We start from the raw sequence: 20,391 nt of genomic DNA, 5'->3' as shown, positions 1-20,391 counted from the left end.
TGCGGCGCGGGCTCGGGTCTGGGGAGATCAAGGTCACGGCGGTGCCCCTCCGCGCCCCCGCCCGGCGGAAGGGCTGGCCTCTGGTGGCGGCCCCGCCCCCGCCCCGCCCCGCCCCGCCGGCCCGCGCCTCCCGCAGCCCCAGCCCCGCGCCCGCTCCCCGCCGGCGCCTCCCGCAGCCCGGGCTCCGCGCGGTGCAGGGCGGCCCTGCGGAGGCAGCCCCGAGCGGCCCTGCGGCGGGATGCGCGGCCGGGGCGGGGGGCGCGCCCGCTGGCCGGCGCCCGTGCGCTCGCTGCTGCGCGCCTTTGGGGCCCGGGACGCCGCCGCCGCCGCCGGAGGCCCGGAGCAAGGTAAGCGACGCGTTGGGAGCCCGCGCCCTGCCCTTGGCCGCTGCGGGGTGGCCGGGATACCCGCTGCTGCGCCCCCGGCTCCGCTGGCTCGGGCTCCCCTGCAGCCTGGGCGGGCGCCCCTGGCCCCTGAAAAGGGCGGTGCGCGCAGCGGTCCGGAGCGCTGGCCTTGGGGTCTGACCCCCCCATGGCCAGCTGCGTGGCCGGTGGGTGCTCAGGGCATTTGGCTTCTCTGTGCCTCAGTTTCCGCATCTGTAAGGGGGGCGATCTTATACTTGAGTCGTGAGGCAGCAGCTGGGATCACAGAAGCCCTGCTCGCCACCCAGTGAGAGTTCCACGCGTGTTCTGTCGAGCGGGCCTCCAACTGTGCGGGGCGGGAGTGGCCAGAGCCCCCGCAGGTAGACACCTGGCCCTGGAGCGGGCCCAGCCGCAGTTAAAGGGACAGGAGCTCCGGAGAGAGGCCGAGGAAGCTGGAAAACCTTGAGGGCCCACCTGGTCCAGGGAAGGGGAGCTGGGAGTGGGAGCGGCTGAGGCCCTGGGGAGGAGGCCAGAGCAGCCCTGGGTGTAACTGGTGAGCAGCAGGCTGAACCCTGGTGGGCAGGAGAGTGAGGCGGTGTTTGCAGACTGGCTCCGGGAGAATGTCCTGGGGGCACTTATTTCAAACTGGAGGCCTCAGGGGCTGCCCCTCAGCTTCCTGGAATCTGCATTTCTGACCAGCGCCCCAGGTGATTCCAGAACAGGTGGTCTGCAAGCTCTGCTTTCCATAGTCCGTGGTTCTTACCAGTGGCTCCAACAGGGGCGATTATGCCTGCCCCCATTTTTGTTTGTCTACAGCTCCCCCAGTTACTATAGCATCTGGTGGGGAGGAGCCAGGGGTGCAGCTGAGCATCCTGAGGTACCAGGACAGCCCCTGAGAAAAAGAAAAAGGACAAGAACCATCTAGGGTACAAGTCAGGGTGTGGAGTTGGGAGAGATACAGGGAGTCACAGGAGGAGAAGGGAGGGCACTGGGGCTGCTGGGACCAGCAGGTGTCATTGAGAGCCTGCTGTGTGCCAGCTCCTGGGTGGTGTCCCGAGGGTGAGCCGCCCATGGCGAAGCTCCGGGCACTTACTAATGGAGCACCCAGGCCCCTGGCACAGGATGGGTGGCCCTTCTGTGCCCCCACTAAGTGTCAGATCTTGTCCTCGGCTCTGGGGTCCAGCGGTGACCCCAGGACACACACCCTCTACTGGGCACGGAGCTCCCTCCCCAGCACCCGAGCACACTGGGTGCACCAGGCGGCCCCACCAGGGTTCAGCCTGCTGCCACCAGTTATACCCAGGGCTGCTCTGGCCTCCTCCCCAGGGGCCTCGGCCCCCCACTCCCAGCTCCCCTGCAATGCTTGGGTGCTGCGTTTGCCTGGCGCTAGCCCACTGGGGTTGGGTTTTGAGAAAGGACATTTCACATGCTGACCTTCAGCTGCTCGCCGTGTATTCAGAGCCCTTGCAAGGGTGTGGTCTGCCCGTGGACATACAGCTCCTGCTGCACACGCTCCTTTCCATTGTTGGGAGTTTTTAAAATAGTTCTGTGGCTGCTGTCTAGGCTGTGAGGGTGGCAGGCTCAGCCACAGCTAACCCACTTTGGCCAAGTTGAGAAAGCTGGCCGTTTAGGCTGCGGGTCATCAGATGTTTATTAATCATTGAAAAGGGCGCAGGCACTGACCTAGATGCCAGGATGAGGGGAGCAAGCAGGTCTGCTTCCTGGCCTCAGGGAGCTTTTCTTGGCGGGGGGGCGGGGGTGGACGGGAGCGGGGGGGAGGGACAGAGGGGGAAGGCAGTGAAACAAAACCAAAGGATCATTAGTGCAGGGAAGTGCGGGGAAGACAAGTCAAGTACAAGGTGGCATTGACTGAGATTGTGAGCTGCTTGGCCAGGGAAGGCTCTGCAAAGACGGGTGTTTGGCTACAGACTTGAGTGGGGAGAAGCAGGGAGCCACGTGAGGCTGGGGGTGAAGCATCCCGGCAGGAGGAAGAGCAGGGGCAGAGGCCCTGAGATGGGAATTGGGGAGCGGAGAGGGTCCTGAGGCTGCAGACCTGTGTGCATCAGGAGGTGGGTGGGTGCCTGGACTCTGTCCAGGGTAAGCCATGGGCATTTCACACGCGCGGTCCAAGGCCACTGGCGGGCTTTAGGCGGAGGACTAGCTTCCCCTGCTGTCTGTGACAGAGAGCGCATCTGGTGGTCCAGGGCCAGCGGGCTCAGTGGGCGGCCTCTCTGGACAGAGAGGTCAGGTGGCTGAGACAATAGGGCCCGCTGATGCCCTGGGGGCCTGAAAGCCAGGAAGCCACCCAGGCCGTGTCTAAGCACCTAGGGCGAAGGCTTGGCCAAGGAGGAGGGAGGCTGGTTGTGGGGGAGGGGTTGGTGGGAGGAGGCTGTGCCCCTTTGGAGAGGCCTGTTGACATCCTGAGGTTGTGGAGTGGGCATGTCTGAGACTGGAGCTGGGGGCAGTGGTCCCCCTCGGAGGACCCTCAGGACCATGTTGTCCTCTCCAGGAGGGGGGCTCAATTTCTGTCTCTCGGTGTGGCAGCAGGCAAGACCCCAGTTTAAATCCAAATGTTGGTTTGGAGCCATCAGGGACCCAGGGTAGAGCCCAGCTGTGTGCCCACCGCTCTGGGCATGCTGACGGCTGGACCTGGGGAGGTCCCCTGGCCCTCTCCCCCTGTGCCCACGAGGATTTGTCCAGCAGCCACCTGCAGCCTGGCTCCCAACTCGTGCACCACTTCCCAGAGCTCTCTTTGGGCGGGTCCCAGTTCCCAGCCCTGGAGGGATGGTCATGGAGGGATGGTCGTGGAGGGACCTTGTGCTATTTCTGTGGCCAGCGCTGCTTTAATTTAGGAATAAATCAGCCAGCCATTCTTCCAGAATTCGACTTCTGATTGGAAGCTCTGACTCGTACTGGGATATTTCTGCACCAAATGAGTTTTTTTTTAATTTTAAATTTTTGGAAGGGAAAGGCATGATCGATGATATCATGACACATGTCAGCTGATGCTCATTAAAAGTCGTGTCTTTGGGGCTGTTTGAGGCAGTTGGAAGCGGTGCTGTGTTCCCTGGCCAGCTCAGGGCTGGGCCAGGCTCCCTGAGGGCAGGGACTCTCCAGACCCACGTGGGCTCTGAGCTGCCCGGTTCTCCTGAAATCCTAATGACAACCAGCTGGACCAGCAGGCTTTTCCGGTGGCAAGTGACCAGACCTTTGGAAGCAAAAGGAGCATTTGTCAGCTCAGGAAACTGGGTGTCCAAGGCCAGGCAGCCTCGGGGGCTCCAGCTAGTGTCCCCTTGTGTGCCCCGGTCTTGGCTGGGTCACACTGCCCATCTTTGACCCCATCACTGTGGCCTGGGAATGGGGGGAGCTGGGCGGCTAAGGCCCAGCTTATGGGCCAGCTCACCGGCCCCACAGGCCTGAGCTGTGGCCCTTCTGTGGCCCACACCTGAGTCCCGGGCAAACCAGTTTATTTTCCCAAAGAAAACCAGGGGGTGCTGGCAGAAGATGGAGAGAGAGCGCGGGACATCGCCAACACCAGCAGGGTTCCAGCTGCACCCTGACAGTGTGGGGCCCTCCTGTGCTCACCTGACATGCACCTCGAACCACAGGCTGGGGTCACCTATGGCAAGTCCAGGCGAGTAGAAGGCTGTGAGTGCCTGGGGCACTTTTCCTGCCGCTTGTCCCTCACCCAGGTGTATCTGCCTGCCCCCATCACCGTAAGGACTGCTGTCTGCTGGTAAGCTTAGCTGATGAAGGTGGTGGCTCCATTTGTGTTTTAAGGGACATGAATGGTCCTCAGGCGTGGGACCAGGCCTGGCCTACAGCTGGCACTCGTAATATTTGTCAGGTGAATTCCTAATGTGTTCTATTCAGGCAACTGGTTTCTTTTTTGGGGGGGGGGGGGGGGGAATAATGACACAAGTGTTTCCTGAATACTGTCTCCAAGTGAGGAGTGAAGACCTTAAACGAGGCCAACCTCTTGGAACCGGCTCCCTCCTCTCCTTCCCCCTCCTACCCCCCACCCCCCAGGTGACCATCGAGTGCAGGGTGCCCACCAGACTCCGGCGCTGCGCTGGGTCTCAGGGGCCTATCAGCACTCTTTCCTGTAAGGACTTTAAAGAAATGGCATCTGAAAACAGGACGTCCTGTTCTGAAACGCATTGTTTCTGTTCAGTGTGTCTTGGAGGTTTATCTGGGTTAATAGAGTCTTGCTAATTGCTGTAGGATATTCCACTGTTGTGTTAGCCTTTCTGAGGCCGGTGGCCGTGGGGGTCGTTCTCAGAACTGCTCCACAGGGGGGTGGGCCTGCGTGAGCATCACACACACACACACACACGCACATGCACACGCACACGCACACGCACACGCACACGCGCACACACACGCACACACACACACACACACTCACTCGACTCCTGGGGCCTCTGTACCGCTCTCCGTGGGCGCTCAGCTGTTCCCAGCAGCGGTGGCCGAGGTGCCCTTCCTCCAGGTGCTGGAAGGTGCAGATTCTCACAGGGGCCGTCTTGCAGCAGAAAAGGGGAAATTCCTGGGACTAATTTGCATTCCCTTGGTTGCTCCAGAGGCTTTTTCTGATGCTCATTGACTGCTGGGATTTCACTTTCTCATTTTGCCCACGTTTCTGCCAGGTTGCTAGTCTCTTTCTGATTGGTTTGCAATAGCTACTTATGTGTCCTGGACTCTCACCCTGTCTGCTGCTGTTTTTGGTCTCTCTGTGGCTTGCCTTTTGACTTGCTTTACAGAGTCTTTGGTTGCAAAGATGGTTTTTTTGTTTTGTTTTTTAGTATAACTGACATGTAACACGATGGTGCTTCCGGTGTGCAGTACAATGACCTGATGTGTGTGCTTATTGCGAAGTGACCACCACAGTAAGTCTAGCTCACATCCGTCACTTCAGAGTCACAGCTGTTTTTCTTGTGGTGAGAAGTTTTAAGATCTACTCTCTTAGCAACTTTCAAATCTGCAAAGCAGTGCCATTAACCGTCGTCACTGTGCTGTGCGCTACACCCCCAGGTTTTCACTTTTGATGCAGTAAAATGTATCATGTTTTTTCATTATCATTTTGTGTCTCTAATCAATCTTTTCTGGCACCTTCTCCTAGTCTGCCCAGGATGGCCTGGCCTTAGCTCTGGGCATCCATATCCCAAGGACCCCTGTGTCCACATCAGAAATGTCCAAACTAGAGAATTTTTGTGAGTTTATTTAAGCCAAACTGATGACAATTGCAGGGAAGCAAAATCTCAGGGGACCGAGAACATGCTCTGGAGGCTGGCAGTTTTGCAGCATATTTTATACATTAGCATCAAAGGGGGAGTCCTAAGGGGGTCGCACGACACCCGGGGGGGCAGGTTAAGGAGGCGGGAGAGGTTGGATGAAAAGCAAGAGGGAGAGACACACCTCTTTTACGCTGAAGGGCTCAGGGCAGTTCACATGGAGGGCGCCAGGAGGTGGTGCTCCCGAAACGGGCGAGCATGGGCCCTGTGGCCCCTGGGCTGTGCAGGGGTGAGCCCTGAGCGCTCTGGAAAGGACTTTACCCCGACATCGCAAAGGTCTGTTCTCTGAGATGCAGACAGACAAGAGCCAGGCTCTCTTCGGTAAAGACTGGCCTTTGTCAGGGAGGTTGCAGGCCTGGGACAGGCCGGCTCCGAGTGAGGAACGTGTGTGTCCAGACCATCCCACGGGGCCTTCGGTTCTGAGTGCCCAGGGCCACCCTGCTGGCCTCCCCGGAGCTTGTCAGGGTTAGTGTGTGGCCCTTCTGTCGCCCACACCTGAGTCCCGGGCAAACCAGGATGTTTGGTAGTAGCCTCCACCCATGCTCCCTGGTAAGGAGCTTACAGCTCTTTTCTTCACGTTTCCTTTCAAACCTACTGTAATTTGCTTCCTAGGACAGTATGCGAATGCAGGGCTTCAGTGGGAAGCCCGGTGCACAGTTTATGCCGACACCGCTTGCCTGCCGGGGTCTGGGATCTGGGGATGCGCCAGGCAGCGGGTGCCGCGGGCCCTGCCCAGGTGCACATCCTGGGGGCCAGGTCTCCGCCATGCCTGCGGGAGACAGCGCTCCTCAGGGCCTCACACCCGGCGCATCTGGTGCATCCCGGCGTCTCGTCCGACTCCAGTGGGAGGAGACGAAGCTTCCCGCTCCCCCGGACTTCACCCCGTGCACCAGCCGCCCTCGCGTCCCTTCACTGTCATCAGTCACAGTGTGAGTATGACTGTGTCTGACCTGGGCATCCGTCCTGGGACCCCTGAACCGGAGGACTCGGGGACCCCTGCACAACTCGTCTGCTTACTGGCCTGTTAGTGATGCTGCAGATATGCGCACACATGTAGCCCAGGGCCTGGCACATAGTAGGTGCTTTGTCAATCTCTCGGCCTTGCTGAGAGCACGAGCAGCAGGTCTGTGGTGGAGGCCCTTCCTCCTCCCCCTTTGGCCCCCCACACCCCGCGGAGCCACCCCCAGGCTCACAGGAGTGTCGTCCCTCTGGCGCGGCTGTTGCTCGCAGAGTCTCTGGCTTCTCCCCGAAGACCCAGCATTTAGCACCAGAACCCCAGATCCAGCCTCACTCTCCCTCTCGAATACCAGGAAGCGGGCTCAGGAGGCGCCTGCAGCCTCCTGGAAGCACATCACACTTCCATGCAGTTTGGAACGACTTGCACACGTGTGAACAGAGCAACTCCAGGTGGGCGCTTGAGCCGCCTGCAGCCTCTTCTCGGGCACTGACCCCGCGCCTCTGATCCCGCGGGTGCCTGGCAGTCAGCGCACCCTCCCCGCCCGGCTCTCCGTCTGTCAGTGGCGTCCCTGTTGGACTCCTCCTGCCACCAGTGTGGCCCTGGCGGCGACAGGCGTGTGAATGGTGGGTTTCCCAGGGGAAGGACTAAGAAGAGACCGTGCCCTCCATGAGGTCTCTCCTGCATGTTAGGGACTGCAGGTCTGCGTGTCCACGCAGCGGTCTGACCAAGTGTGACCCGCCGTCCATGGCTAAGTCCCTGTAAGCAGCGCCCCGCACGCACTCGGGTGGGAGGACCCTGGCGCAGCAGAGGTGGGCTGCAAACTTCAGTTTCTACTTTTATTTTAATGGCTTTGCTGTCTGTGCTTTTTCCTATAATCCACTAATATTCACCGTAAATTAACTCCATTTATGTATGTATGTATGTATGTATGTATGTATTTATTTTTGCCTCTTGGTTAAACTTTAGGGAAGTAAAAACTAAAGGAGACGGTCCTGTTATTTGTCGATGGGAGTGACTTCAGGTGTGGAGAACTGTGGTCATGAGTAACAGTACAGAGTAGTTCACAGTTGTCATTTGTGTTGGTGTGCGTGGGGGTCACCTAGTGGGGCCGTTGAGGAGCCACCAGAGGTCTCTGTGGGGACAGTGGTGGTCACAGGAGCCGGTGATGGACGCGGACGAGCCTGGCCTTGGTCTGCTCCTTCCCCTGCTCAGCTGCACGTGAGGTGTGAGCCCATTGTGCAGATGAGAAAACGGAGGCACAGAGAGCTGGACTGACTTGTCCAGGGCACACAGCTGAGGGCTGAATTTGACCCTGGGCCGAGCTTGGATTCTTAGTCGTTTTATTCTCCTGCCTGCCATAAAACTCAACTCTCTTCTCTACCTTTTGTTCTGGAAGGTAGTGACGTTCTTAGTGCCTAATTCAGGGACCCAATTGGATGCCCCCAGTTTGGCTCCTGGGAGCTGCCTGCCTTGGAAATGAGGAGGTGGCAGCAGAAAGCAGCCCGTCCTGCCGGTGGGTTGCCATGGCCCACCCATCTCCCCTTCGCTTTGTGGGTCCTGTGATTCCGCAGGGCCATCTGGTGTCCAGAATGGTCTCCCCACCCTCAGCCAGCCCCCTGAGCAAAGCATTCACAGCAGGCCTGGGGCAGTGTCTGGTCGAGCGACGGGGCAGGAGTCCTGGGGGATCAGAGTTCTGCTGGCCACACTGTGGGTGAGCGGACCAGCCGGGTCTGCCCCCAGCAAGCCGCTCGGTACACACGGGGTGACTTCACTGTGATGTGACCTCTTTGCATCAGCTGCGCAAGTTCATGGGGCTGGGACAGCTGAGTCCTGCTGCGAGGAATCCTGACATTAAAACGGAAACCTCCCTCAAACTTATAGAGCACATGAATCAGTTGGTAATCGTCTGCATTTCAACAGTTATTGTGTGCAGGAATTTTTCCTTGATTGCAGGTTAGCTGCGGGGTACCTTTGAATTGGAGGTGCTGAGTACAGTTACAACATATCCAGGTTCCGTCCACTGCTCTGCATTCCCACTGCCCCACCCTGGGTCAGGCTGCCTCCCTCCATCTCCCTCTTGAATATAGCACCCCATGTGCCCCCTTGTCTCCCAGCCCCTCCTTGCCACCCTCCACTGTATTCTACTTCCCGTGGACCCAGAACCTTCCGAGAGAGAAGGTAAATCCACTCTGTCTCCTGGCTGGAGACGCTCCTGGGTTTTCCATTCCTCCTAGGATAGCTCCACCCTCCTTCCCATGGTTCATGAGGCCCTTTGAGTTCTGGGGCCTGCACCCCACCCTTACCGCATGCTGCTCTCCCTGTCTTAGCTCCTCAAAGTGCCCAGTGCTTGCACACCCCAGGGCCTTTGCACGTGCTGTTGTCTGAGTACCAACCAGGACTCCTCCCCCTGTGGAATGACTGGCACATACTCGTTGAACAACGAGTCAATGAATCAACGAAGGAGTGAGTCCATCAATCAGACCCAAGCAGGGCCTGAAGTTCTCCAGGATGTTTCTCTGGGATCAAGCCTGGTGGATCTGTGTGGTCTTCAGGCCCGTGCCTTTCCTGATGAAGGCCAGCTTCTCAGCTTTGCTGAGAGTTAAGGTTCTGGCAGGAGCTGAAACCACCCCGAGTGGATCTCTGTACCTTCACTCCATCCTGACAGCCCTCCGGGGCCCACTTCCCTAAAATCCTGGGCCTCCGTTTTATACCACAGCCTGAGTGAACATGGGTCCCCCAAGTAGCCCTTGAAGAGAGCCAGGAGGGCCAGGGGTTCTGAATGCTGCAGTGTGAGATGCCAGGAGTGATTTCTGTTGCACCCCACATCCCTGGACTAGTAACAGACACGAATATTAACTGGAATCCCTGGCACTGCTATCATATACAGAATAGAGACTGGCGAAGGTGCCAGAATCTAACTGCCAAAATCATGCTGCCCCAATACAGAACCCCAGTAGATGTACCAGCTGCAAAGTGCACGGCGGCTTAAGGAATCGTGGGCCCCCAAAGAGACCGCAGCCTCTGTGAAAATCTGAACGCAGCCGTCGTTATTTATCGTTCTCAGCAAGTGGACACTGGAGTTATCGCTGCAGCCCCAGGACTTATGACTTATTTTGAAAGTACTGCCTGTAAACCGAGCCTGATGGGTTTTCTGTGATTTATGGAGCAGGCGCGACGCTGCAAACATGCAGGGCCCGCTGCATCTGTGACGGGGCCTGGTGGCATTAACCCCCTCCGGGAGTCTGTAAGTCTGGCTCTGCCGTCTCCCGTGGGAAAAGGGACGTCCCTTTAAAATATAAATCCAATAAACATATTAAAATGCCCACATTGCATTGGAGAAAGGGCTTGGGTTGCACAGACCAATTTGAAACATGAATTATCTTCTTTGAAAGAGGGCTCCGGCATGAGCAGTGCTGTCCACATGGATTGTGCCTTGGCCTTTTTATTCAGTCGGAGCATTCGGAGCGTGGGAGGCTGTGGGACCTCCTTGTCCTGTGGAGCAGAAGCATTGCCTGTGGTAGGCGATGGCCCCGTCCTGGGCCCAGCCCTTTCCTCTCTCCTGGAGGCAACACACCCTCGGTCCAGGACAGAGCTGCCCAGACCCTGCGCCACTTTCATGCTAACCTGAGCCTGTGGAGGGCGGAGGGAACGCGGGGGTGTCTGTGACTGCTGGGCGATCATTACGTCATGCTGCAGCCTACCCATTCTCCCAGGAAGTAGTGAGTTCCAGTGATGTTCGAATACACAGATTCATGTCATTCAGAAAAGCTGCTTGTAGTATTTCCTAGTGTGGATATCCTGTTGGCCAGCCTTTTGGGGTTAGGTTGTTTTCACTGTATCGGCCTTATTCATACCCCCTGTGTAAGATCCTCGGTAAGCTGCAAACATGCAGTCATCCTTCAATGCCACCACTGCCGTCTCCTGCTCCTCCCCCTCATCATCATCAAGTCAGTGACTTTTAGGGGGATCCAGAAAGGCACGAGGCTGCTGGATCTGCCACTTAGAATGTGTTTGATGCAATAGCATCCCGAGCTGCGGAGCAGAGGGCCTGGCGGACCTGGGCAGACCTGGGGGGACCTGGGCGGACCTTGTCCCTGCTGCTGGGGCAAGTAAGGACTTTGCCTCTGACTTGCAGGACGTGAATCTAATAGCACCTACCATGTGTGGTTAATTTTTAGCATTAGTCGTATTAATAATTACAAAGTTCTTAGAACAGTGTTTGACACATGATGAGAGCTACATGTCAAGTAAATGAATACCCAACCAACTCAGACTTAAGCTGTAGGATGTTTGCTCCTGTTACAGGAAACCTGCAAGGGCTCGTTCGGGTGTCCGTTCTCAGTTGCTGGCATTCCATCTTCACGAGTGTCACTGCAGTCACATGGTGCGGGCTAGTAGCTTCAGACCCGATGGGACACTCAAAGGCAGGAAGCATGCAGTTGGGCGCAGTTTCTCCCGTGACCAGCAGAGGGCGCGGCTCCCTCCCTTATCACCTACTCAGTGGGCGTGGCTTTGTCTTCACTCCTGTCTCTCTGACCTGGAATGGGTTTTGCCCTCTTGTCCCACTCACTTGGTTTCCTAAGAGCGTGGACAGCGACACTGGCCTGAGCAGTTCTTTTTTATTTATTTTTTTGAGTTTGCTGGTTTAATTCTGTTTCTGTTGACGGATGAGGAGAAGCCACATGGCCTGTGGTGTAGGGGACGGGAGGCAGCCTCCTCGGTGCCTCTGAGCCATTGGAGGTGACTTGGGCCCTGGGGACCCAGCCCTCACTGCTGCAGCAGGGATGCCAGGGGCAAGCCCCCGCGTGTGCATTCACTCACTCAGTGAGCAAGTCCTTGTTTTCTGGGACAAACACCCCTGGCATCCGACACCCAGTGCCAGGTCCTCGGCTCCGGCGCTCCCAGGGTCCTGGGAGAGAAGGAAGTCTCTAGCAGAACGAGAGTCAGCATCGCTGTAACCCTCCAGGTCCTGTCATTGCAGCTCATGTCCATGGTCGCCTGGTGCAGAGCCCACCGCGAGCCTCAGGTGCCCCTTAGTGTGTTTGGTTGGAGTGCGGCGGGCCTTCTGGAGCTGGAGCTGAAGCCCCACAGGAGGTTCTGTGAGAGCCACCACCACGCAGCTCAGCACTTGACCCCGGATGGCCATCATGGAATGGCCAGGCAGGGGCGACCACGCTCGTTCCAAGATAAGGAATCGGAGGCCCAGAGAGGGGCCACCAGCCTGCAGCTGGTACCAGCGGGTCTGTGGGACCAGAGCTCGCGCCCTTTCCGTCATCCCCCCCGTGGGACAGAAAGTGTCCATGACTCTAGGTGGGTGTGGCGCCGAGACAGCCGGCTTATCAGCATCATGTCTAATGCCAGGTGTCCAAATGGGCCCTCCTCTTCTGCCCCATCCCCCCCTTCTATGATCCTCCCATCCCACAGTAAATATCAGACTTGATGGTTACCCCCCCCCCCCGCCCCTTATCCAACCAAACATCAAAAAGCAAAAGTGTGGGAGTCCCTTTCACTTGGCTAATGTTTCAGGGCCCATCCCTGTCGTGGCAGGTGTCGGGGTTTTGTTGCTGAGCGAGGTTACCGTGGACGGGTGGCTTGACCACACTTTATTTATCTACATACTGGTTGATGGGCGTTGGTTTCTGTTTCAGGACCATTATGAAGCCAGGCTGGCCCGTAGGGTTTCTAGCGGGTGCGTCCCAGTCAGGAGGGACAGTGATGACATTCACAAAGGCCCCTTGAGGGTCCTCCAGGCTGGGCCCTCCTCCAGAGAACTGTCCTCCACCAGCTGTTCCCAGGCCCGGGGTCCTGGTCGCAGTGGGTGACTTTATGGGCCAAATTCACCAGGAGACTTTATTTTCTGTTGATCAGTAGGCATGGGGGCCCCTATTTGTTTTAATCTAAAACTTTTTATTACAGAACATTTCGAAACCCAAGAAAAATATGATGACCAGCCCCATACCAAGCTGTAACAAATCACAGTACTTCATTACAGTATGTATTTTAAGAAGTAAGCTTTGTGGTCCCTTGTCCTCTGCCTACTCGCTATCCATAGTCCTGGGCAACCCTGAGTCCTGGCCTTCTGTGCCTTTCAGCCCCGCCCCGAGGTGGGGGCTGGGAATGGGGACTGCACTGGACCCCCTGAGTGACAGCAGTGATTTTAGGCGGAGCCCAGACAAGGCAACACAGAGCACTGGCTCCCACAGAAAAGCCCCCTGGAAACACGAAGGAGAACGCTCTGCGTGGTGCCTGGATGGCAGGACTCCCCTCCCACCCCGCTCACCGTCCTTTCTAACAAGGCGGAGCCCAGAGGGGATCCCCCAGTCTGCACCGCAGTCGTGGTCCTTCCTGTCGACAACAGGGGGCTGCATTTCTGTTGCTGGTGGTGGTTTCTTTTAAAACACTTTTAAGTGCGAAGAGTTAGTTTAAAGAAAATTCTCAAGTCAGGGGCAGTGCAAGTGGGCGGAGGGAAGGCCAAGAAGCTGAGGGTGGTGAGTGAGTGGCAGAGAGCAGGAGGCCATGGTGCCCTTCCTTCTCTCCTCCTCCTGCAGGTGCCCTGGGCTGCCCTCCCCGCCCGCCCGGGGGCCCACCTCTGCACCTGCTGCTGGCTGGGCAGCCAACAGCCTCCTCATATTGCTGGGGGGCTGGTAACGTGAGGTGGGGGTTCTGAGACCTGCCTGGGGGCCAGGGGCTGCCGGAGGACCCATGGGGACAGACCCCGGGCGGACGGTATCCCTGCCCCATCACATCCTGGCTGGGACCTGGGCAGGTGTCCTCAGCTCTCAGGTGGGGACGACAGCCACTCACCTCCCAGGGCCCTGTGAGGGGGGTTTCACCTGGGGCTGAAGCGCTCGGCCCACGCAGACCATCCGCCTCTGATGTGGATAAAGAACAGAGGATAGGCCCTGCTAGTTTCTCTGTCTCACTTTACTCGTTGTCAACTGTCATTAAATGTTTTGAAGGCATCTCTTGGTGGGTTGCACCCTTCCCGGTTCCTCTCTCCTCCTGGAGCCCCCTGGGGTCTCTGCATTTGTTCACTGGGGATCCCCATGCCTGGGTGGTGCCCAGCGGCAGGAGGCTCGGGGCACATTTTGGCGTCTAACTTGACCGACTGACTGACTGAGCGCTTTCTCTGGGCGCCTGCTGCAGAGCTCAATCCTCTGGACCGCACCCAGGTTACTTCCCCACAGCGTGTCCTGTCTCAGGCCCTTGGTTGGGTTCCCTCTGACATTCCAGGCTGCTCCCTCCAGGCCATGCCCCTCCTCTCAGATGCTGGCCAGATAGGAAGGAGCCACCCGGGAAGGAGCCATTCCTGTCCCCTGGGCATTTGAGAGGCTGAAACAGGACTGCTGCACACACCTCAGCACACACCTCAGCACACAGCTGGGCTGGGCCTCGTCCCCGTATCACCCTCTGGAATGCCAGCCTTGCTCGTCAGCACCGGGGAGGGCGCCTCTGTAAGTGGCAGCCCGGGGGGCATCACCCCCTTGCCTGGCCCTCCCCTTCATTGAGGGCGCTGGGAAAGCCTCCCCGGAAGCACTGGTGCCCCCAGCCGCTCCCCGGCCAGGGCCCAGGGCCTGGAGGATGACAGCTTCAGGCAGCTGGTGAGTCAGTCAAGTTCAAAATGGGCCGTGGGGAGGGGCTGGGGTGGGCAGGGATGAGGCCGGGTGGGGCGCTCCCCCCTGGTGGAGCCTGGGCCCCGGGAACCAATGGCTTTCAAATCCCAGGACACCAGCTGCCCGAGCTGCTGGGGAGATTGGCCCTGCCTCCAGGGGAGGCGCCCTCAGGGTCTCCTCCCTCCCGTGGGGGGTAGGGGGGGGGACCTGGGAGCTCTCTGGGTTCTGGATCCGCTGGGGTGTGGGGGGCGGTCCCTAACTCAGGATCCAGCCCCGCCTCCCCAGGGCAGCGTCTTGCAGTCCAGGTATTTGAGACCCCTCCCCACACCTCGCTCCTTCTCACTCCCCTCTCTTGTGACGTCATGCTCCTCTCGCGCGGCATGATGGGAGAATCCTAATGTTTTCCAACAGATGCTCCAAGAACAGCTTTCAGATTAAAGCAATTGCAATAGCAAAGATTCTTCATTTTTCCTTTTTTACTGGGGGGTGGGGTGGGGTGGGGTGGGGGGGAGGGAGCGCCCTTAGAAATTCTGGACATCACCCCCGGCCCCAAGCACGCACTAAACACTGACAAGAAAAAGTTTTTATTTCCTGGTTCAACTTTTTTTTTTTCCTGGAATACAGACTGAAGAATGGGAATAAACACGAATAAATAACAGCGCGAGGCCGCGCGCAGGGATGCGTTTGGCTGCGGCCGCGAGGCTATTGTCTCGTGGCCCCGGCGCGGTCCTCCGGCTCCTTCCCTCTCCGGGGCCTTTTTCCTTCTGCTTTTTACAAAGACGCCCCCTCCGGCCCCCTCGGCAGTGACCTTGGCCGCCTCGGATGCTCTGACTCCACGCGGCTCCCTCCAACTTGCCCTGCGCCCGGGCCATGGCTGCGTCCGAGGACGCGAGCAGCTGCCTCGGGTCGCGGGGCCGCTCGCAGAGTGACCCCAGCGTCCTCGCTGACACCGCGGCCGCCGCCGACGCCGGGGAGAACCCAGGTAACGCGCGGGCGGGGCCGGGTGGATGGGGAGGCCTGGGCAGCGGTGCGGAGCGCAGGTCCCCGGCACTGCTCCGCGCCCCGGCTGCATTTGGGGAGCCCCTGCGGGACCGGGTGCCCAGGCTCCGCGATTCGCATCCCCTTGTCACGCGGCTGGGGCGCCGCCGAGCCCTTTGTCCAAGGAGCGGTTTCGCAGGGAGAGCCCGGTGCTCCGTCGGCCTCCTGCAGGCTGGTGGGGGCGTGGGCCCTCCGCGGGGCTGCCCTTCCCGGGGGGCTGGCCTGGGGAACAGGCAGACCGGTGCCGGCTCCGCCGCCTGCATGGGCGCTGCCCCTCCCCCGCCCCCGCCCGGGTGGCCGGCGGCCCCGCCCTGGCAGGCCGGCTCCTGGGCTGCGCGGAGGGGCTTCCTCGGGACGACGGGCTATGGAGTGGCCGGCGCACCTGGGCGCTGCCCACCTCCGGGCAGGTGTGCGCCCAGCGCGGCCAGCAGGCGATGAAGGGGCGCGAGCGCCAGGACAGAGCCCGGTTCAGCAAATTACAGGGACTTCGTCCACTCCCCACCCCGGGCAGCCTCGATTGTGTAGGTGATAAATCCGGCCACAAAGGCGGCTGTGTGTCTTGATTGATTACTTTCCAGAGAGGAAGAAAGGCCTAATAAAGCAGAAGGGGGGTGGGCTCTGCGCGCCTGGTCGCCATGGAGACGCAGGAAGCAAAGTGATCATTAAAACCTTTCTCCACCAGAAGGCAATTTTCACTTCACAGGCAGAAGTCTGAGCTGAAGCGCAGGCTCAAAAAAGAACCAGACTGGTGCTCTGGACCCACACAGGACCCGGCTCCCCTCAGAGCAGGGCCATCCTTCCGAGATGCTGTTTTGACAATAAGTTATCCTCGCCTTCCCTTGAAGGGGCTTCTCTCTAAACGCGCTGACCCCAGATGGGGACTCCATCGCCATACACGGTGGGCATCCAAGTCAAGCCCATGCCTGGGGCTGGGTGGGCCTGGCTCTGGGGGGCAGTCCCTCCGCTGGAACAGAGGGGCTTTCCTGTCTGACCACAAAGAAAGACCCATTAAAGGCAGCTCTGCGGGCACCAGAGCCCAATTTGAAATTTTAAACAATAAACCCATTCAAGGCTTGTGCCATTTCTTTGTTAGGACTATTGACACTGTATCATTCAGTCAAACTAAGGTGCCGGCCAGAGGAAATCCCTGGCTTTTCTCTATCTGGGAGGCCAGTTCATTCCCTTGGTCGGAGTTTCAAGCAGAGGCTGCCACAGCAGACCCTGAAGGCTTAATTGACGCTTTGAGGAGGAATCGGGGATTAAGCCCTCAGCGCTCGAGTTGGGTTGGTGTTTCTCTGCGGCCGAAGCAGAGCCACGATCGTTCCAATTATGGAAGTTGGGTGGCTCATCACGAGAGAATCCTTCCCAGCTCCTTTGTCTCCCTGGCAGCCAGAGGAAGCAAACTTGAAAAGGAAAAGATGGAGGGTTTGGCTTTTTGACTGTCTGAGGGGATGCCTCTGTTGGTGGGAATGGAGGGCTCACGGTAGAGCCTGGCAGGTCGCTGGTGCCTGTCCACCAGGAGAGAGGCCAAAGGAGCTTGGGTGCGCTTGGTCAGATGATGCCGGGGTAGGGAGGAACCCCTGAGTCCATCTCTGGGTAGTGGTCAACCTGGGACCCAGAGAGCAGAGTCTGAGGTGTCATCAGTGGTCTGTGTGACTCCGGGAGTGGTGGGACCTTCCTCAACAGCAGCCAGCAGTGCGGTTCTCATGGACTGTGTTAAGCGGAGGGGTTCTGGTGGAAAGGGAGTCAGAATCTTCAAGTTGGAAGCAACCTGGATGCTTAAAGCAGGAGAGGTGGACGAGGGGAGGGAGCGTTTCCTACGACTGCCTTGCCTGGTTGGCTTGGCATGTGCTTGCATACCCCTTCGGATGGGGGATTCACTTCCTTCCGAGGCACTGCATGCTTCTCTTTGGGCAGCTAGTTCAAGGTTCTTTTTCAGATGGCTCAGAAGAGTCTGCTGCCACCGGTCCTGAGGGGACCCTCTCCTGCTGTGTGTTCCTGGGGCTTTCAGACTCTCAGAGAGTCTGGTGTTTAGGGCCAATTATGGCACCACCCTGAGTCATTTTGTCACCCAGTCCCTCACCCTGCTCTCCCTGTGGGATCTCTTTACCTGTCCACCTGCTGCTCTAAAGGGCTACTCCTGGAAACTGAAGCCGGTGCGCCCGCTGTGCGAACCTGGCACCAATCAAGTTGCACCCTCCCATCTGATGATTTTCTATTGTATAAACCAGCCCGCAGTGGCACTATCCGTGCCCCAGATGCATTTTAGTGCATTGATATCTCTTAGTAAAAACTCAGAACACTGTCAGGGGGTGAGCTGTGGCAACCCTTTCTCTCTCCGGGGGCAATGCCTGGGACACAAGGAACAGACAGTCCTGCTCTGCACCTTCCACAGGTGAGAGCTCCCTGTTCTGGGAAAGGAGTTTCATGAACCTCAGGCTCCAGTGCAGGTACTGGAGACTCTTCAGCTGGAAAGTCTGCTCCCCTCTGGATGGCAGAGCTCACCCCACATGCCACTTCTCCACCTTCCTCTTTCGTTCAACAGCCACATGTGGCCCAAGGCATGTACTTTCGCGGTTTAGCTGTTAGACATTTTCATTGTGTTTAGTTTTACCCACAACAAGCAACAAGGTGGTGGTTACCCAGGTGAGCTTGCTTGCGCTCACCTGTGAGCTTCCCCCAGGGCAGGTCCCGGCTGGTGGGATGTCTGGTCACAGGCACCCACGGGTTTTATTTCTGTGATACTGCATCCTCCTGGAAAAGGTACCATTGAGGCTCCTTCCAGAATCTCAGAGGGCGCTCTCTCCAGAGCCTCGCCAACACCTGAGATCAGTGATCTGGTTTTTCTTGCACAAAGAGTGACACATGCTGTCTCATTGTGGAAAAGTGTGGCTCCTCGATCGCTGGTGAGCCAGAGCATACCTTGTGGCCGTGTTGTTATTAGTGGCCGCAGACGGAGTGGCAGGCGGGAGAGATGTCCCTGAGGGCCAACCCTTCACCCTACGTCACTGCCCCATTAAGGACTGTCTGCATCTCTACAGGCTCCTCTCCGTAACCCTTACTAGTACTCTGCTCCCACACTGCAGGTCTTCCCAAGGTAGCATTTCACAAAGGTAAGCAGCGTCCCACACCCTCTGCTCCTTCAGAGGGGCTCCTGCTCACCAGGGGCATTGCTTCCTCTCCCTGCGTGTTCCCAGCCCTGGGAAGGCTGTCTGTGCCTCCACAGCGTGTGGCCTGCCCTGGCCGGGGTCCAGCACAGAGAGGGCGGTCTGTGACCTCCTTCTTGTCCAATCCCCTGCCATCTCCTCAGCCTCCTCCGTCTTGTCCCCTCACTGCCTGGCCCCTGGCTTTGGTCCACTGCTCTCTCCTGCTCCCTGCCTAACCAGTGCCTGGCCCTCCACTGCCAGCTCCTTCCCCGGGTGTCTCCTTGGTTCCAGATGCCGGGACCAGAGACTGGGCCAGGGGTCACCTGAGACAGGGTTCAAAACATTTCTGTGTGGCCTTCGATTTGCCTTTTTAAAGATTCTACTCAGGAGGGTCTGATGTACAAGCTGGTGGGGGAACCTCGATTTTGGTCCAGGGCAGGGTCTTCACCTCGGCACCACTGAAGGGCATCCGTGCATTTGGGGTGTCAGCAGCATCCGTGGCATCTATCCACTACGTGATGGTAGCACCCTAGCCCCTAGTTGTGACAACCAAAAACCTTATCAGACATTGCAGCGTCCCCTGGGGCTGACTCATTCATTGTCAAACCTGAGTGCATATCAGAACCACCTGCGAGGCTCGGCGGCCATGCCCAGTGCTCCTGACCCAACTTGTCCAGGGCGAAGGGGGTGGGGGATGTTCTGATAATGTGTATTTCCAACAAGTCACCAAGTGATGCCGAAGGGGCTGGACAAGTGACCACACGGAGCCCACAGCTGTGGTCTTGGACTCTCTGACAATTTCTGTGTCTGTGTGTCCATGTGAGTCCCGCCTGACCTACCTGGCTTGTTCTCCAGACCTCGGTGTCCTGCCTTCCCCTTCACCTCCTGCAGGTCTTGGGCCCGTGTCGCCTCAGAAGGCCCTCCTGTCCACCTGATTGGATTCCAGCGGCTGCCCTGCCCCAGCCAGCCCTGACCCTGTCCCAGGTTCAGACTTGCCCATGGCGCTCATCCTGGCCTAGGGTCCTGGTCTTTCCCATTCTCTATGGACTGTCCCCTCTCGGCCCAGAGCCCCACCCAGACCTCACACGCAGGAGCCTTCAGTGAGCGTATGGGGAGCGCAGGGCACAAGCACCAGATGCCAGGCTCTAGCTGACAGGTGTGGGGCTGGCCAGGTGCTGGGCCCTCCTGCCAGCTGGATGGGTCTCTGTGGACAAGCTGCTGAGTGACAGCCAGCCGGGACTGGGAACGAGTGCAGACAAGCCAGCCCCCTTCCTGCAGGGACAGTCCACCCCTGAGCTGGGGACACCCGCTCAGAGCCCGCTGTCCTCCCAGCCGCAGGCAGACACGGACACATGGCCAGCCCAGGGTAACTCCTGGTCCCACGCTGGTCCCTTCCTTGCCACATACTCCTCCTGCGGACAGAGTCGTGTTCCCAGTGGCTGTGCGTCCTCCGCTCGTCTCAGCCACCACCTTCTGCCCCAGACGCCTCTGCCCGGTCACAGGCCTGTCCTCTGCCATCGCCCACGGCACGGCGAGTTTTCCAGACTTAAATCTGGTCGTGTCTCTCCTTGGCATCAGCCCTGGAACAGCACCCGGCCTGGTGGGCGATGGGGGCAGACCCGAGCCCCCTGCAGGGGCTCTCCCAGTCTATTCCTCGAACCTTCCCTGGCCCAGGGTCCTGGGTTCTGGGGACCTGCCCTGGCGCCTTGTGGAGTGTCTGTGTGGCTTAGTTAGCAGTATACTATGCTCTACTTACCTTGTCAGGTTCTTCGGGGTTATTAAAAATAGACGCTGGGCACTCTAAAAACTACAGAGTTTAAAAAACTTATAGTGTTTTCTGATTGCGAAAGTTGTGCACATTCGTTATAGAAAATGACTGGTTGCTTTTGAAATTTCTGTTCCCTCCCCCTGCCCCCTAACTGGCAGCGAGGAGGGACCGCTTTGTCCCGGGGCCTCCCAGGGCCTGTGTGGCTGTTTGGCCCG

General features: G+C 58.5%; 1 protein-coding gene across 5 annotated transcripts in view; it reads left to right on the top strand.

The window, feature by feature from the left end:
• Positions 1-257: 257 nt before the first annotated feature.
• Positions 258-20,391, top strand: part of PHACTR3 (phosphatase and actin regulator 3) — a 150,489-nt gene continuing 130,355 nt past the window's right edge. For 2 of the 5 annotated variants that reach the window (XM_070421368.1, XM_070421363.1), the window contains exon 1: positions 14,751-15,206. In XM_070421368.1, coding sequence (XP_070277469.1) covers positions 15,095-15,206 — 112 coding nt within the window. In that variant the 5' untranslated portion in view covers positions 14,751-15,094. Of the gene's footprint in view, positions 348-5,227; positions 5,249-12,581; positions 12,603-14,750; positions 15,207-20,391 lie in introns of those variants that run through there. The other 3 variants (XM_070421364.1, XM_070421366.1, XM_070421365.1) reach the window with 3 other exon arrangements.

This window comes from Myotis yumanensis, unplaced genomic scaffold (assembly GCF_028538775.1).
Source record: "Myotis yumanensis isolate MYYU_CA2020_CCGP unplaced genomic scaffold, mMyoYum1.0.hap1 SCAF_7, whole genome shotgun sequence".
Classification (NCBI taxonomy): domain Eukaryota; kingdom Metazoa; phylum Chordata; class Mammalia; order Chiroptera; family Vespertilionidae; genus Myotis; species Myotis yumanensis.
This window is presented reverse-complemented; position numbering and strand designations above follow the sequence as displayed.